The following is an 18,703-nucleotide window of genomic DNA, read 5'->3' on the forward strand; positions in this document are numbered from 1 at the left end:
TGATATGCAGCAATCATTTTCGACATGCCCCTTGGAGGGTCAAGCCAAATACCTAGCTTTCTTAGGCCGACTAATTGATCTTCACATTGAACGATAATTATGACACAATTTTTACGTGATTTTGTGATCTTCTGTAATCATATTCAGAAAAGATTAGTAGTTCTTGATTCATTGTCCTCAAGGTACGTGGCACTGTGGAACAAGAGAGTGTTTGCCATGTATAAATTCCTGAGGCGAACATTGAAACCTAGTCCCCGATCTGAAAAATCTGTTGATGTCGATCCCCCTCCTTTGTGTCGTCTCCTTATTATCGGACTTGCTAGCAACGCTGCAACTTATTTGTGTGTGGTCTGTTGTCATATTGACTAGACCGACAACATTGCACATATAATGAACTGGGTCATTGCTAGACTCAATAAATTGTGACGATCCAGCTCACACGATATTCAGTTAGTCCGGAATATCGAAACACCACAGGATAGATCAGCTGCTTATCACTTCCCACACATTAACCCATGTGTTAGATTCACAGCAAAGAGATTCCTGCGATGGAATATGATGTCGGATCCGCCTGGAATACCATAACACAATATTAACTCAATATTTAAATAAACTATCATCTGTCTCGTTCTATTAATATATCCGTTTTTTACCTAATCGATCTATCTACTTCGATCATGTCCTTGAACATTTGCCAATTTGAAGTAATAGAGAAAGGGAGAGAGCAATGGTGGATTTATTTACTCCTCACAAGACGGGCAAATTCGATCTATCCCACAGGTTTGTTGATCGGTCTTTTGATTAATTTTCATCATCAAATAATCAAATCTCTGATTTGGTTGTTTTAGCCAGAAGTGTCTTGCTTTATCACCTCTGATCTTGGATTCTCGTATGCCTACATTGTGTAAACTATCGATCCTATATATGCCAAATCAATCGCGTACATATGCATAAACAATCTGGGGAAGTAATTAAAGTGATTTAAAAAAGTAAGATAAAAGATAAAATAAACTGAAATAGTTCTATTGTGATCAAGTGTTTCATGACTTGTCCTCCAATGATACAAGCTGCTTCTTTGATATGCACATGTATTACAGGATACTGCTGCTCCGCTGTCAAGATGCAGAGCTTTGAACGGAATCCCGCAACCATGTATGGCGGTTTACTATGGCCAACGCTCAACAAAGTGCGGTCTCCTCATCACCGAAGCCACCACTATCGCCGACACAGCCCACAGGTAAGCCTTCTCATTCATAAAATTTGGTCCTGCTCACGTATAGTTCGTGGTGGTCTTACAAGTTTCTACAAATTGTCAAGAGTCATAAAGTTTTCATATGGTTAAGTCAATCCTAATATGTCTAGTCGGTTTACACTTTTGTCCAAACCATTATTGAGTGTTAATGGGTGATGACGTGTACATTAACGGCGTCAATTTTTTTTCCAACTATAATTATAATGGCCACGTGGAATCTATTAAATCCAATCTATAAGTTTGACCAAATTGTCAATCGAGTACTTGAAGTTTGATTTAACTAAATCAGTCATGAAATATCTGGTACTTTAGTTCAAACTATGGTCTTACCTCGACGGTGAGATGTGGCCTGGAAGAAGGTTCGGGCTCACCAACCTTCAGTCGAGGTCTCGAAAGCCTTAGGTCGACTCACGAGCCCATGCTCGGGTTTGCCTTCGACTCTCAAGATCCAATCCAAGGCTTGCGAGCATGAATCTAGAGGGCAGATCTCATCCACGATGTCAGTTTTGACCATGTCATGGCCATATTTGGCTTCTTCGCCTGAGAACGACCACCGCTATATGCGACATGTACAATAACGAATTCATCGAGTCAACTTTGCCCCCAGTTTCCACCATTTTAGCTGCATGCTCTGTTCGATTTCTTCAACGCTCTGCTTCTTCTCGTCTTTGTATAGCACTGCTGACCGTTCCTCGAGAAGTCTCCTGCGTCTTCCTGAATGCCATCAACGTTCTCGATCCTTATTGTTCTGGTTGTCTCGATCGCAATTTGACACCATCACATTTTGCTTCTTGTTGTTTGTAGAATTTTTGTCGGCACGTTTCTGCATCTGTCTTTTAATCTGATCATTCTTTTCTCCAATCATGGGCATCATGTCGATAGGATAAGATAACTTTTCATTGGGTTATTCATCACCTCGGGGCATCCCAAGCATCGGAGGAGGTTCGTTGACGGACCTTACCACCAGATATTGGCCTTCGTGAAGGGTCGGCAGTTAGCGATTGGGCACAATGTGGAATGGCATGCTTCTGACGTAATTGCGAGAGTTACCAACACGGAAGCATCATTGATCGCAAAAATCGTGACATTGAAAAGGCCTACGAGATCTCCGTTCTCCGTACTTAAATCTTTCTTCTAGTGGTGCCCCCGATCAACCTTCTTCTCACCGGAAAAAAAGATGGGAAAACAACGTAGGCGTCTGTTCCTGAGTTCTGGCGGTTCTTGAGTGCAGGCTTCTGTCTCTTCCTTTTGTTCTACTTCCGCTGACCCTCCTTCTCATTCCGTGCTGTCATGCCGGTCTTCTGCCTTTTCGATCGATCACTCCATCGAATGGGGCTCGCTGCCATTGCTGGCGTCCTTCTTCACGACCCTTATCCTCACGAATTAATGATGGCAAAGCCGGATGCATGGCCTTCATCGTCGTTTCCCTCATCTATTAGAACACTCGCCCAAACGATCACCCCATAATTCCTTCTTCAGACACCTTAGAATCCATAACTCGACACTTGGGGAATCTCCACGGATACCAGGATCACGGCCTTCCATATCGAAGTTCCCACGGACGGCGCCAATGATGTTGTTCAGAAAATGGGGTGCCCAATATTGTTGTTTGACGGATGGGGCGTCTAATCTACTTGATGAAGACACCTCTTCAAACTTCGTGCTCGGATAACCCGCAAGAAGGGGAATATCGAGATAAAATCCCGATTTTCCTCTTCGATACTTAAATGAGTATTTGGTTGTAAGAATGAATGAATGAATCTCAAAAAAGTCGCTTACCTAGGATATTTATAAGCATTTGCCTCGTTTGAAATTTGGGTTTGATTTTAGAATCGTGATTTTGATTTTAACTCTACCCATAACAAAACAAATTACACTCATCAAAGTCAAAATAATGGGCCCCGTCCATAAATATTTACACCACTTCATTTTAATACAACTCCATAATTACAATATTCTCAAATGAATGTGGGCCCGCAAGTTTGACCAAATACTCCGTAAAATCACAATCAAAGTCAAGTTAAAATCAAACCTAAATTTCAAACGCCACCTTAGTAACCATTGGAATCGGTTCTAATTCGAATTCGACGGGACACTTGTTGCTCTTAGGCCATGAACCCCTATATATGGCTATATCTCTTAGTCACAAAGGATTGAGAGAGATATTACAAATAATTGTTTGTCAAGTCCCAAGACAAACATTCTGACATATATGGTGAGGGGAATAAATGGATCAACCGATGCATAGTCGGTCGATTTTTACATTTATTATTGTCCTATTACTTTATTTTTTAAGGCATGGATTAAAAAAGATTTTGCATTATTTTAATACTAGAAACTTACCCACACTACGTGCAAATTATTCAGTAAATTATATTTTTATTAACTTATGGAGTTAATGTATGAATTTTATAAATTTAATTATGATTGATTTATGTTAAGTTCGATGTAAACTATCATCAGCACCACATGTACAATATTTCTAATAAATGATATTTTTTAAATTAGAATATAATAAAGATAAAACTAATAATAAAATAATCATTTGAAAGAAAAGAAGGGCAGACAGCGTCAATTATAATCTATTATATTATGTATCTTGTTCAATTTTTAATGAGAAAAGAAAAAGAAAACATTCTTACTGCATGTTTTGTTAGGCATAATCTATGGATGAATTATAATTCATAAAAAGAGGAAAATGGTTTGATGTATTTGTTTGTATTTTAGTAAATAGTTTTCAATGCCATCTTCATTAATTCATTGAGATCGTGATTACTATTCTTTACATGTAGTATTTTCATATTTCAAGAAAAACTTTCTATTTTACTTTTAATATTATTTTTTATTGTTAATTTGATTGTTGATATTCTCAACTGATTACCTATTCTATTTTGTTAATAATTATTGCTAAATTGGCAGTATTGCAAGGGGAAAACAAAGATAGAGAATCTTCATTAAAAAAAAAAAATTCAATAGAGAAGTCATACCTGTTATTACCAGATTCTAATACCTGTCAGTATTGCTTTTGTTTGCGAATAAGAGGCACCATCTTACGGTGACAGCGAATGCGAGTTTCACCTGAATTACCGTTCTACTGTATGTTTATTCGTTATGTACATTTAAAATCATTTAATCATTTAATGATTTTTTCCAGTTGAGTCACTGCAAATTGTTAATTGATGACATGTGGCGGAGGCCGGTGGAGGAGAGGTGGCTAGATAGGGTCGATCCAGTCCTGCCCAACCTAATAAGCTTACTTCGGTTTGAGATCCGTGTGAAATACTGATAATTCGATGAAATCGAGTTAATTTAGGCATTACTGAGCTGTTCATTGGAGCTAAGACTTTGAGATAGTCGAGTTTTAGGTTGTTTTTCGGTTATTATTAGGCTAGGTTTAATTTTATAGGCCGTTTAGTCTTTTGAATTTTATTTCCAAATTATTCTTTGATTAATCCCTATGAATTGCATGGTATTAATTCGAGTTCTATTTTAATAGTTGTTCGAGGCTTTGAGGTGCTCGAGAGTTCGAGATAATTGCATGGAATATCAAGGGAGCACGTGGACTTCTTTGTCGGGCCGGCTTTGGTCTATTCATGAAGAAATGTGAAAGTTTCCGGATGTGGACTCGATTTGCTTAGATATCAAAGAGTGAATATCTTGAAGATATACTTATAGAAGAGAGATTATCATAGATATTTCTTATTGCTTAATTATAGTAATTTTAAAATACAAGAGATATCCTAGGATTACATCTAGAATTTTATAAACTAAAGCTTAAATATATATTCATAGATATAGAGGGCAGCCACACACATAGGCAGACCTCCAGAGACACACACGAAAACAATTAGAGAGTGGCGGCTAAGCTTTGGAGGAGATAGAGTGGAGCTTGCGGTGTTTTGGGTTTCGGCAGGCTTTGCCGATTTCTTCTTCTTCCCTTGTGAACTCCTTTAAGTTTTTTTTAAATGAACATGATGAATTCTTTGATGTGTTCTCTAGTCCGTATGGGCTAAATTTTAGTTTTAGGATTGTGATGGAACCTAGCATGTAGTTAATTTTATTATTCTCTCTTGATCTATCAAGTCTTTGATTTCGATTCATTTATCGTTATCTGTGCTTAATGCTTTCAATTACTTGGTCACTAATTGAATTGATCAAATAGATTGAGGCAAGGATAGCCTAAGATTAACTTTGATAGATTGTTTTTGTGGGAGATTCGGGTCTATGGTTAATTTGTGGGTAGGATCGAAATATACCTATTCACCTTAAGTAGCCAAAGTAGAGTTGGATCTTAATGAAGTTACACTAATTCAGTAACCATAGAAATACAGGGGATCGGTTAGTGTATGTGTTTTCTTGAATGATTCGAAAGAACCATAAGGATAGATTAGAACCCCAGGTTAATGAATTGAGTTTTAGGCAAGTTAGTGATAGGAAGAATTAATTAAATTAGTGAAGTGCTAAGGGAAATCGCAATCCTAGGTAGTCCTCATTGAGTGAATTTTCGGTCTGATTTAAATTAATTGCTTTTAAATTTTAGTTGCTCTTTATTTTTCTCAAAATTTCCATTAAATAATTGATTGCTTGACACTAGCTAAATTACTATAATTTTGTCTACTAATAGAAATTTTAGGATTAATCTCTATGGTATGATACTTGATTCCCTTCTATATTACTTATTTCAACTCGTTTACTTGCCGGGTAAAAATAGGCTAACGCATACCAATCACATTTCCACTTATGAAACTTTAATGGATTCGGTGGACCGACCCCCGATGGATTGGGTTAAAGTTAATACAGACAATGCCTCTATGGGAAACCCCGGGGTGGCCGAAGCGGATGGACTAATAAGAGATGAGGATGATCAGTGGCTCACGGGATTTGGTCAGAAAATCGGGATTGCCACCTCAGTAATTGCAGAGCTTTGGGGAGTCCTATTTGGGCTTGAAGAAGAATGGCATCTTGGCTTTCGATGTGTTGTTTTAGAGATGGATTCCCTAATGGTCCAGGATTTGATCAGTATTCGTGGTCCTAATGCACCTCAATTAGCAACTTTGGTTCAGCCCATACGTGAACTTCTTGACAGATCATGAAATGTTAGAGTTGAATACACCTATCGCGAGGAAAATTCATGTGTAGATTGGCTTGTAAAGAAAGCTCTCCACCATGTTGATCTTCATTGCTATCAAAGGCGACTGATTGATATTATCGCGTTGCTTTTTAGCAATATTATTGGGGTCTCCATACTTTGCCTTTATTATCCGTAGCTTTTAGTTCCTATTATTTTCTTTATTTTCTGGGCACTTGCACGGTATCCTAAAAAAAAAACCCACATTTCCAATATCAATCCGGAAACAGGCATAAAACGAGTAGTTAAATAGAAATGCTTACCCTCTCTTCCCATCTAGAGAGAGTGTAGATTTTCTTTCGGTGTACATTATTTAACATTCCGAAGTATATTAGATTTCAGCCGATACAAGATCAAACTGGATAGGCCCACTAAATGATAATATTGTGTTTGATTTTACAGTTAAGTAGAGTTGAGTTTTGATTTTAATTGGGTTATAATGATTGTGTTGTTGAATTATAAGAAAAGTGTCAAAAACTAATGAATAGTTGAGAGAATTTAGTATTAAAAATTAAATTGAATGGTTAAAAAAATTAAAGAAAATGAAAAAAGTAATAATTGTATTGTTGACAGTTATTGCGTAGTGAGTAGGGTTAAAGTTAGAGTTAAAATTTTAAAAATCGAACCTAAAATCAAACGGGCTAATGTCTTATGGTGTGAATTTTTTTTTGTTAATAAGATTTGAATTAGAAAATTTATTTAAGAAAAGTAAACAAAAGTCTTATGTTGATAGAGAGTGTGCAGTTTTGCTTTCCCCTTCGACGGAGAAGTGCGAACTGTCACCATTTGGGTCAGACCCTGTGGGCTGACTGACTTTACAAATCAGGAAAAATTGCCCCCAAAGAATGAAAAGATGAATCTAGTCCGCATTTCTGAACTTTTATTTTAATTAATTAATAAATTAATTAACAGATGTTAACCCCCCTTCCCAGTAAATTGGCATTGTTCACGCCTATCTAAAATATGATATGATTCACATTTGAAGTCAAATTAACGCGTACGTCTTCATATATGTCATCACACCCCGGCGCACACACATATATATAACTGTCGAAAGTTCATTCTCTTGTCTCAAATTGATCAATCGAATTATCTTCTGATCCGAGAAAGCCAAAGAGACATGACAGACCTATTTACTCCGTACAAGCTGGGCAACTTCAACCTCTCCCACAGGTCCGTACATTGACTGATCCGTGCATATGCATGCATGCGTATATGTGTTTATTCACGTATACGAATTATTTCTCTTCTTCTTCTTCTCCAATTTTGTAATATCAATCTGTGTTTGCCAGCAACTTGGCCATTACTTAATGATTAATAATATTACAGGATCGTGCTAGCACCCATGACGAGATGCAGAGCAATGAATGGCATTCCGTCGGCAGCTCATGTTGAGTACTATACCCAGAGGACGACCCCCGGCGGACTCCTCATCACAGAAGGCACCCTCATCTCGGACACAGCTGCCGGGTAAATGTTTTCAAAAACTGCTTTTATAGCGTTTTCATAAACAAACATATATCATTTTCTTAAGGAATGATGATACAAGGTGATGGTTATTTCATTGCTAACTAAGTTGATTGATGGAATACAGGTTTCCGCAAACTCCGGGGATTTATACAGAAGAACAAGTCGAAGCCTGGAAGGAGGTCGTCGATAGTGTTCATGCCAAAGGTGGCTTCATTTTCTGTCAGTTGTGGCACGTCGGCCGTGCTTCCCATACCGGTACGCGTACATTTACATAATTATTCCATGCTACCGTGCACATGTCTCTCCGTTTATCAATTTAATTTCACTAAAAAAGTAAAAATATATATATATATATTTAAAAATTTTCAGTAAAAAGGTAATACTTTGATACAAATCATTATTTTTTGGTAATAATTGAGTACAAAACGTTTGAAAACGTTGCGATAAACTATATTCTGTCACTTGGACACTAACAACATTAGTGATTTTTAACGTGGCACTTGATGCGTTTTATAAGTGTATGACATTGCAAATAATATTATAAAAAAATTCATTTCTTAAATTTGAGTCAATTATAAAATCATTAAAAAAATATAAACAAAATTAAACAAAAAAAATCTCTCCCGTCTCTCTCTTCTCTCTCTCCCTTCGTCTCTCTCTCTCCCCCTCCGCTGTCTTCTCTCTCTATCTTCATCTTTGTCTCTCTTCTCTCTCTCTCTTCATCTCTGTCTCGTCTGAGAGACAGAGGGGAAGGCTCCGACATGTCTAAGACTGGCAAGCAGGCATGATATCATTAATCGGAGCTGCTGTCCCTCCTCCCTCAATGGCAGCTGCTGTTCCTCTTCCTCTTTCCTTCTCCCTCTCATTTGTTTTTAAAATTTATATATTTCTTCCCCAATCCTGTCTTGAATTATGTCTAAGGATCGGGAACTCTGTGTTGTACCAAGAAAAAGAGTGACAATGGGGGTTTGAATTATCCAAAAGTTGCTGAGAGAACTTTGGCTAGCATTAAGGCTACGGTCGAGGGTAGATTGCTGGGGATAGGGGCCTTAGAAAAGAAAGTGAATGGATCAAAGGGTGGATCAATTCTTGCAGAATGCGGGATGCCCCAAACTGTTTAGTTGCTGAGAGTTTCTCCCCAGAATTCCCGATCTGGGACCTGGGTTTCTTCCCGACCTAGGTGGGGGCGCAACTACCGCGACCCCACCTCCGATCGAGATGGAGTCCGCCGACGGCTAGGTCGGGGGTGGGGTCGCTGGCAGCCTAAGGTCGGTGGCGACCCCTCCCCCGATTCAGTTGATATATTAAGGAAAAAAAAAAAGAGAAAAAAGCAAAGGGAGAAGGAGGAGGAGAAAAGGGGCTCCGATGAGCTTCCGATCACGAGCTTCCAACGATTGACAAATAGCCGGAGACACCAACGACCGATCACGAGGATGGAGAGAGGGCAGATGAGAGGGGGAAGAGGCTAAGGCAGAAAGGGGGGAGTGAGAGGAGGTTTTTTTTTTAATTATAAATTATTTATTTTATTTTAATTAAAATTGAGAGTGAGTTATTTATTATACATTTGTGCCATGTGCAAAAATATCTGACACTTGCGATGCCACTTCATAAAAATATTGACGTCGTCAATGAATTGACGGAATGTAGTTCATTATAATTTTTTTAAACATCATGTACTGAATTATTACAAAAAAAAAAAGAATTTGTACCAAAATTTTTCTTTCATGAACCGTTTTGTACCTCGGGTGCTTTGGGTTTTTACCCAAATTTTTTCATATGTTTTTCCTCAGTCTATCAGCCTGGAGGCAATGCACCGATTTCATCAACGAACAAGGGCATATCGGATAAATGGGAGATCATAATGCCAGACGGGAGCCTGGGGCCGCTATCGCAGCCTCGCGCCCTAAAGACATCTGAAATACCGCACGTAATAGAAGATTATCGTCAGGCAGCAATAAATGCCAATCGAGCAGGTTTTGATGGAGTTGAGATTCATGGGGCTCACGGCTATCTCATAGATCAATTCTTGAAAGATGTAATCAATGACCGGACTGACGAGTACGGTGGATCGATCGAGAACCGGTGCAGATTCTTGATGGAGATAGTGCAAGCAGTCGTTGCAGTGGCCGGTGTTGGTCGTGTCGGGGTTAGAATTTCACCTGCTATTGACCACATGGACGCCATGGACTCTGATCCGCTTAACCTTGGCCTTGCGGTCATCGAGAGACTAAATGCACTTCAAGAACAACTGGGCTTGAAGCTCGCTTACCTACACGTGACCCAACCTCGGTTCACGGTGGCTGGAACCAAAAATTTAGGCGAAGGAGGTGAAGAGGCGAAGCTGATGCGCGCTTGGAGGAGGGCATATCAAGGCACTTTCATGAGCAGTGGCGGTTACACTCGGGAGCTGGGGATGAAAGATGTGGTCAATGGAGATGCCGATTTAATATCATATGGCCGGCTCTTCATTTCGAACCCCGACTTGGTCTTCCGGTTCAAGATTAACGCGCCATTGAATGAGTACAATAGAGGGACTTTCTATACCTCAGACCCTGTTATTGGGTACACAGATTACCCCTTTCTTAGGGAGTGAAATTAATGGCACGAAACTTCAGTGAGGGAGTTGCCTTTATTTATATTTTGTTTTTTCTTTTCATTTTAATTTAATTTATATCTTTTTGTGTGCCTTTTTTTTCATTTTAATAGTTTAGGATTTACAATAATAATAATTGTGAGCTTATTAGGCTTCCATAAATATTGTAACATATGCTCAACAGCCAATTCACGTGCTAAGACTCATTTCTTAATTTTCATCTTTTTTTCCACTTAATAAATAAACGAAAAATATTAATACAAAAAGAAAAATATCTCTTTTGTCTTACTTGTTATATTATCATTAAGCCGAGCAGAAGAAGCGGGAAATTAGGTGAGGCAGGCAAATATCATTTTAGAAGTATAATTTATGAGACAAATTTTACAATATTTATTATAGTCGAGTAATAGAAAGCTCGGGCTCGAGCTCTGTCTCGGCTTAAAACACTCGTGTTGTGCTTGCGTTCGAATCGACTCATCGGGCTTGAGCCTCCAAGTTGGACTCATTTTCCATCGGCCTACTGGAGGCCATGTTTCTTGTTATTTTCCAAGATGTGTTGCTTTTTAATGAAAGCACATGACATGAACATAACAGAACCATATATGCATAATTAATGAGGAAGAGTGCAACGGTATTGAAGGGTTTGCATCCTGTAAACAACGAAGAGGATCTCGATAGCAAGTTTAAAAAAGCCTCAATAACCATCCGAACTCAGTCCTAATAAGTCCATAGGGACTTCTTTTATTCACGCTATGTGGGAACTATATAACAAACATGTTCATTTAAAGAGGTCCGCCTAAGTCATCCATTGGCGAGCGAGTTTCGTGCCAAATGTGTAGCCTCCGCCTCCTTTCGAGTTCTTTGGAACAGCCAGCCCACTGATTCGTGCTGGATGGAGTGTGGAATCAGGCAGGGGTGCCCACTCTCTTCATTCATCTCTGTTCTCTGTATTAAAAGACTGGCTCATTTAATCTCTAGTGCAGTGGAAACGATGAAGGTTGGCAGGCCGGGCCCTCTGAGCTCCCATCTTATGCTTACTGACGACTTGCTCCTCTTTGCTGAGGCCTCTGTTCCCCAGATGAACCTTATTTGTAATATTCTTGATCGTATCTGTACTACTGCTGGCCAAAAGGTAAGTCCGGCTAAATCTATGGTATTCTTTTCCAAAAATGTTTCCCTCTATCTTCGTCAAAGGATTTTGTAGGTCTCCTCCTTCACTGCAGCCCCCACCATGGGGAAGTATTTGGGTATCCCGATAATCCATGGCAGAGTCAGAAGAGATCATTTCCAGCAGGTAGTCAATAGAGTTCAGGCGAGATTGAGCGGATGGGCTGCAACCTCCCTTTCCTTTGCTGGTCGGGTCACCCTTGCTAGATCGGTTATCCATGCAATCCTTCTCTCTCAGTGCAGGTCCTAAAGTTCCCCAAGGGAGTTTGCCAGGAGATTGATCGTTTATGTGGCAACTTTATTTGGGGCAACATCTCGGACCGGAGAAGGATTCATTTAATTGACTGGAATACCTTAACGCAACCTCGTGAACACGAGGGCTTGGGTTTTCGCCATCTTGAATCATTTAATGATGCCTTACTTGCCAAGATTGGATGTGGTCTCCTCACCCGTCTCCATGTTCTTTGGGTTCATGTTCTCAGGAGCAAATATAGGAATAGAGACCTCAGTGGTTTTCAACTTCGATATATTTTATTAAGGCTGAACTGCCTATTTTCTATTTAGTCCGTCCTGTTTTCTAGGAGTTAATTAGAAGTTGGTTTTGCTTGGTCAGTCCTATCTTGTAGGAGTGTTTAGCTGCATGTTTTTTTGTTGTTCTTATATTGCATCCGATTCTTGGCAAGGGAAAGCCATTGCCAGAGCTTGGAACAGCGTGTCCGAAGGATTTGCATGGCTGCTTGGATGTGGACATCGCGTCAGATTTTGGTCGGACCCTTGGGTTCCGGGTTGTGCTGCTTTGAGCGCCGTATCCCTGCAGGATCTCGAGGCTGAACACTCTGAGCAACTTATTGCTGATTGTGTGGACGGTAGCGGCCACTGGAAGTGGGCTGAGTTCGGACACTTTATCGATCATAGTACTGCCTTAAAGATTGCGGCTATCAAGCCCCCTCGTCCTGACGACCCCCCGGATCATCTCTATTGGTCCAGAATCTCCTCGGGTATTTTCTCGGTCTCCTCTGCCTACTGCATGCTTGTGTCTGATATGTGGAATGATTCCCTTATCTTATGGAAGTTAATATGGAGGTGGAGGGGTCCTGAGAGGATTCATTCTTTTCTTTGGTTGGTCGCTCACGATCGCCTACTCACCGAGTCTTAACGGGTTCATCACCATCTCGCGATCTCAGCTCTATGCCCTCGATGTTCTTCAGAGATTGAAACTTCACCTCATGTCCTGAGGGATTGCGGCCTTACTAGGCAGACCGGGTTATTGCTTGTCCCGAAGGAGTATCTCTGTCCTTTCTTCTCTCTAACTCTCTCAGCGGGGCCAGTTTTCAATCTCTCTAAGTCAGGCTCGGGGAAGTCTCTGAATGCTGGGCGAACGTTTTTACAGTCGGATGTTGGCTTCTATGGTCACGGAGGAACAAGGAGGTCTTCGACTCGAGCTACTCCAGACCTTCCCATGAAGGCTCTGTCATCCTCAAAACAGCCTCCCCTTTCCGTAGTGCACTCAAAAGCCAGTTTTGAGTCTCCCGCATTGTGGGAAGGTGAAGCTGGATTGGGTGGTCCAGCCACCCTAGATTGGGTCAAGCTTAACACCGACGGTGCCTCCAAAGGTAACCCCGGGCCCGCTGGGGCAGGAGGGGTTCTCCGTAACGATGATGGCAGGTGGCTTTCGGGATTCTCGCACAGGATTGGATGGGCTATCGCGGTTATTGCTGAGCTATGGGGTGTCCTCATCGGTCTTCGTCATGTTTGGGAGCTTGTATATCGCAGTGAGGTATTGGAGCTCGACTCCGGGGTCGCCTATAAGATGATTACTGGACTAACTTCCTCCACCCTTCACAATTTGGCGGCTACAATTCACATCAATCCATGGAACTCTTATCACGCCGGGATACACAAAAAAATAAATGCCCTGCTATATTTCCGAATGTGACCCAACTTGATGAGATATGGGGCTCAAGTATCTCTTGGATCACATACCGATAAGTATTTTAGATAAAGTGCAATTCCTGATGCACCCTATAGTCATATTCAAATTTTTAGTCGCATAAATGATTCGGACACTATATCGGGTTTAGTTAACTATAAAATATTCATGTAAGATTCGGCTGTAACAACATAATTGTACCGAATAACTCCAAATAATGAAATAATGAGAAAATTTTGACTTAATGAAATAAGTTATTTTTCACTTGTCGATACTCTTTATTCCTCACAAAACTATTTTCATATCATTCATTCTCACCTCTTATACATTTCATCCCTTAACTAATTAAGTATTTAATTTTTAAATACTTAATTTATCATGCACAACCTTCTTTAAGATAAATAAGTACTGAACGATTTCAACTAATCTAATTGATATGTTAATTGGTGGCAGCAATTGTTAGCAAAACAAAACAAAATTGCAACATTCGCCTCCACATCACCATCTGACGTTACACGGCAAGACACATAGAGCAGCAAACCAATCTAGTCTGCACCCCAATTTGGTGAACGCGCAGAATTGTCATCACAGAGGGCCGAGCAACCAAACAAATTGGCCGATCACTGAAGATTCCAATTCACCGATCTTGCCGCTCATGAAGAATGAAAACCATCACCAAGAGAATTAAACAGATGCCCAAATTGACGTCGTCCTCGACAGAAAACAAAAACAAATTGGGTGCAAGGTGCGTCCATCAAGAAGAAAACAGTAAGAAAAATTCGGGCAATTCCATTTGACCGACTTTACACTTTCGTCGATTAATGAACTCGATTAACAAGAATCAAATCAATCACCCAAAATAATTAGCAATCAATGCGATCGATTGGTCAAAACCTTAATCATTTTCAATCCACGGACATGGCAAAATTGCTAGGCAACTTTATCAAGCATGGTTTTTGTCGTACTCAGCAAAAATATTCCATGCGTGCTATGGAATCAATATATAATTTAACATTGGCTAGGTTTATAGCTATAATAACTAAAATTAATGACCTATCATCTGTCGTCCTATTATTAAAATATTAGTCGTCTTTTCTTCTAATTAAGCTTTGATCTTCAGTAATCATCTTCCTCTTGAAAATATAGACAGGACACAGAGAGAGAGAGAGAGAGAGGTGTGAGAGAGGGGGGAGAATGGCCGATCCGTTTAAACCTCTCAAGATGGCCAGCGTCAATCTATCCCACAGGTTCGCGGATCGATCTTTAGTAAATTTTCCGTCGTCCAATCATCTTTCTAAGTTATATTGGTCGTCTTAGGCTATTAGCCTGTTAGCCCATTAGTTGCTTTTGTCACCTCGATCCATTCTGTCGCAGTCTCATGATTTATCGTATAACTTCCTTATGCCCACAGATTATTTGCCAATCAGACGATAATTATGTGAGAAGATTTTGACTGAATGTCATCAGTTTTCATTTTCATCCATCTTCAAATTTGGTTCAACTGTTACCCGAAGAACTATAGAAATAGGAACCTCGTTGCAAACACAAGCACAATTTGCGGTGTTTGGTCAAATAGTTCATTTGGGTTAGATTTTAACCGTTTCTTTTCAGGATTTGATTTTAAGATTTTAACTCTAACTTTAACTCTACTCACTACACAACAAAAATAAACTCTTCATAGTAAAAAAGGTGGGCCCCATACATAAATCCACATACAACTCTATTATACTAAATTCAATTTTTAATATTAAATTCTCCTAACTATTCATTACTTTTTCACACTTTTTCTTATAATTCAACACTACAATCATTACAATCCAATTAAAATCAAAATCAACCAATTAAAATCAAAATCCAACCCTCAAACCAAACCCAACCTAAAATGACCACATAATCATCTAGTCTAAAAAGTTAATATTGTTCTTTCTTTTTTTTTGGGCTGAGTAAAAGGTCAATATTGTTAGATATGACCTATATATTACTTTGATTTTGCAAAGTGAGGTCTTTCAATTTTTAAAAAATTCTCTAAGTTCATCCTTATGCTTATTGGTCGTTAGCATCATGAGGAACTCAACTGCTGATGGCAACATATTTGGTGTCGAGTGATATATGTACATATGGTTACTTCTCTATCCAATCATGGCTGAAGTTAAGTGACGACCAACATCTTACTCACTGTTCTCATCTATCGCTTTGAACGATTTTCTGTATACGTATTATATAGGATAGTACTAGCTCCATTGACAAGATGCAGAGCTCTCAACGGAATTCCACAACCGTGTATGGTGGTCTACTACGGCCAACGCGCTACACAAGGTGGTCTCCTCATCGCCGAAGCTACTGCAATCTCTAAGACAGCGTCCGGGTATATGTGCTCGTTCGTAAAGCTCTACATTTTACATTTTCTATTGTAACTGGAAGCTCTAAGTTTCTATGTAGACCAAATTTAAGTAAATTACTAAAGGCGGCTAATTAACTTAAAATAAAACTCTTGCAGCAAATTGCAATCGACTCGTTAGTTCTTCATTGGATTCTTTGTAGCCATTTCCTAAAAGACAAGACCACCTTTTACTGATCCATCAAAAAAAAAAAGATTCCAACCATCTCCCTCTCTCTCTCTCTCGCTCTCCCTGTCTTTTTTAAAAATTTTATTTTGCTGTCATAATTAATCAATTAAACATTTTCGAAACTACCTAACGAAGTTTTAGTCTTGTTCATTTTATTCTTTTGACGACCAGAAAGACTTTGAATTAGAAATACTAATTATATTTCTCATCTGATTTGAGAAAGGCTTCCAGATCTCCCGGGAATCTACACCGATGAACAAGTAGAAGCATGGCAAGATGTAGTGGATGCAGTTCATGCCAAAGGAGGCATCATCTTCAGTCAATTGTGGCATGCTGGCCGAGCATCCCATCGAGGTATATACTCTGTTTGCCATAGTTATCTGTCATTTCCATCCCCAGTGATATTAAATTTGACAGTAGTGCCTTAAAAATATCATGGCACCGAAACTAGATAAAAAATTTAAGCACCTAATGGAAGAAACCATACGCTATCCATTCTCGACAGATTACCGTCTACGGAATGACATTCTGCTCGTAAGATCTTAATGGGAGAGGGGGGGGGGGGGGGGGGGGGGGAAGAGAGATGTCTATGTCAATTCCTAGGACCTTGATGCCATTGGTTTATATCTCTGCACTTGAAATGGTTTGGACTGACCGAATTTCCATATAAATGCCTTTGAAGCAAGTTACTCACTGACTAGTGACTATTCCATCGAATGTCTACATATTTTAAAAGGGGCTCTTGACCGATGTCTGTGTCATCCAACCTTGGCTTGCGCGGGTTGGCATCAGGCGTACAATTCGGATAACGTTGGTAATATATATGAGTCGTTTTTTTATTGATTGCATTAGTATATCAGCCTGATGGAAAAGCACCTGTTTCATCCACAAGCAAGGCCATATCTGAGAATTGGAAAGTAATAATGCCTGACAGAAGCCAAGAGTTGTCTCACAGGCAACCCCGAGCTCTGGAGACATCCGAGATATCGCAGGTTGTGGAGGATTTTCGTCAGGCAGCAGTGAACGCGATCCAGGCAGGTTTGTCGTAGCCTAGGCATACATTAATTTGGCTTTCAACATTGTTGACCACTTTATATGATTATCAACTACTGCACAGTACATTGTTTTGTATAACTGTTTCCGGTAAGATTCTCAATTAGTTGACACTCGATACTATATGCTTCGGATAATCTAACATTTACTCTGTTCCTTTTTAAGGTTTCGATGGGATTGAGATACACGGGGCACATGGTTACCTGATTGATCAGTTCCTGAAGGATATGGTAAACGATAGGGAGGATGAATACGGTGGAACTGTTGAAAATAGATGCAGGTTTCTAACGGAAGTTGTTCGAGCAGTTGCCGAAGCCATCGGTACCGATCATGTTGCCGTCAGGATTTCACCTGTTTTCGATTATAATGATGGGGTCGATTCTGATCCACATAAGCTTGGGCTGGAAGTCGTCAAGAGGCTAAATAAGCTTCAGGAAGACCTGGATCAAAGCTCGCTTATTTACATGTCACGCAGCCTCGATTCATGGCATCTGAAAATAGTAAGAGGACCACAGTGGAGGAGGCTCAACTGATTAGTTTTCTGAGGAATGCCTATGAAGGTAGATACGTATGTAGCGGTGGGTTTACTCGAGAATCGGGAATGGAAGCGCTTGAGAATGGCGTTGCTGATATAATTGGATATGGTCGCCTCTTCATTTCCAATCCTGACCTGGTCTACCGGTTCAAGACCAATGCGCCATTGAACCCATACAACAGAGAGACTTTCTATACTAATGACCCAGTCATTGGCTACACCGACTATACTTCTTTGAAGTCGCAGGCAGAAAATGCTATTATGTTGGGGGCCACAGGGAATTGAGGGGACACTTGTCGCTTTATCATATCCATTGAGTCGCTTCGGATTTAATTGGAACGCCAACTCAGTCTGTTATCAGACCAACATGTCTATTGCCCTATTTATTATGTACGGCTTTCTTCTCTGTTTTGGCTTTCATTTGATGATAATATGGTCCATCTACGAAACATATGTATACTCTCTTTCCATCGTATATCTTTGTTTTGTGTGATCGGTCGAAGCTATTGGACATGAAACTCTTTCAGCTTGAGCATAATATTGACTCAATATTTAAATAAACTATCATCTGTCTCGTCCTATTAATATATCTGTTTTTTCCCTAATCAATCTATTGACTTCGATCATCTCCTCGAACATTTCCCAAATTCGAAGTAATAGAGAAAGGAAGAGAGCAATGATGGATTTATTTACTCCTCACAAGACGGGCAAATTCGATCTATCCCACAGGCTCGTTGATCGATCTTTTGATTAATATTTCATCATCAAATCATCAAATCTCTGATATTGGTTGTATTAACCAGAAATGTTGCTTTGTCACCTCTAATCTTGGATTCCCGTATGTGCCTACATTGCGTAAACTATCTATCTTATATATGCCAAATCAATCGTACATATGCATAAGCAATCTAGTGAAGTAATAAAAGTGATTTGAAAAAGTAAGATAAAAGATCAAATACACTCAAATAGTTCTATTGTGATAAAGTGCTTCATGACTTGTCCTCCAAT

The 18,703-nt window shown here is 39.6% G+C and overlaps 1 protein-coding gene and 1 pseudogene across 1 annotated transcript; both read left to right on the forward strand.

Annotated features, from left to right (window-relative positions):
- The first annotated feature begins 6,027 nt into the window (after window positions 1-6,027).
- On the forward strand, window positions 6,028-10,661 carry LOC116187881 (12-oxophytodienoate reductase 3-like). The gene is made up of 5 exons (XM_031516877.1): window positions 6,028-6,309; window positions 7,438-7,553; window positions 7,710-7,850; window positions 7,975-8,105; window positions 9,641-10,661. The coding sequence occupies exons 1-5, from the start codon at window positions 6,028-6,030 to the stop codon at window positions 10,441-10,443; spliced, it is 1,473 nt and encodes a 490-aa protein (XP_031372737.1). The 3' UTR covers window positions 10,444-10,661.
- A 3,983-nt stretch (window positions 10,662-14,644) lies between these two features.
- Window positions 14,645-18,101, forward strand: LOC116188956 (annotated as a pseudogene).
- The last annotated feature ends 602 nt before the right edge of the window (window positions 18,102-18,703 follow it).

This window comes from Punica granatum, chromosome 8 (assembly GCF_007655135.1).
Source record: "Punica granatum isolate Tunisia-2019 chromosome 8, ASM765513v2, whole genome shotgun sequence".
NCBI classification, from domain to species: Eukaryota; Viridiplantae; Streptophyta; class Magnoliopsida; order Myrtales; family Lythraceae; genus Punica; species Punica granatum.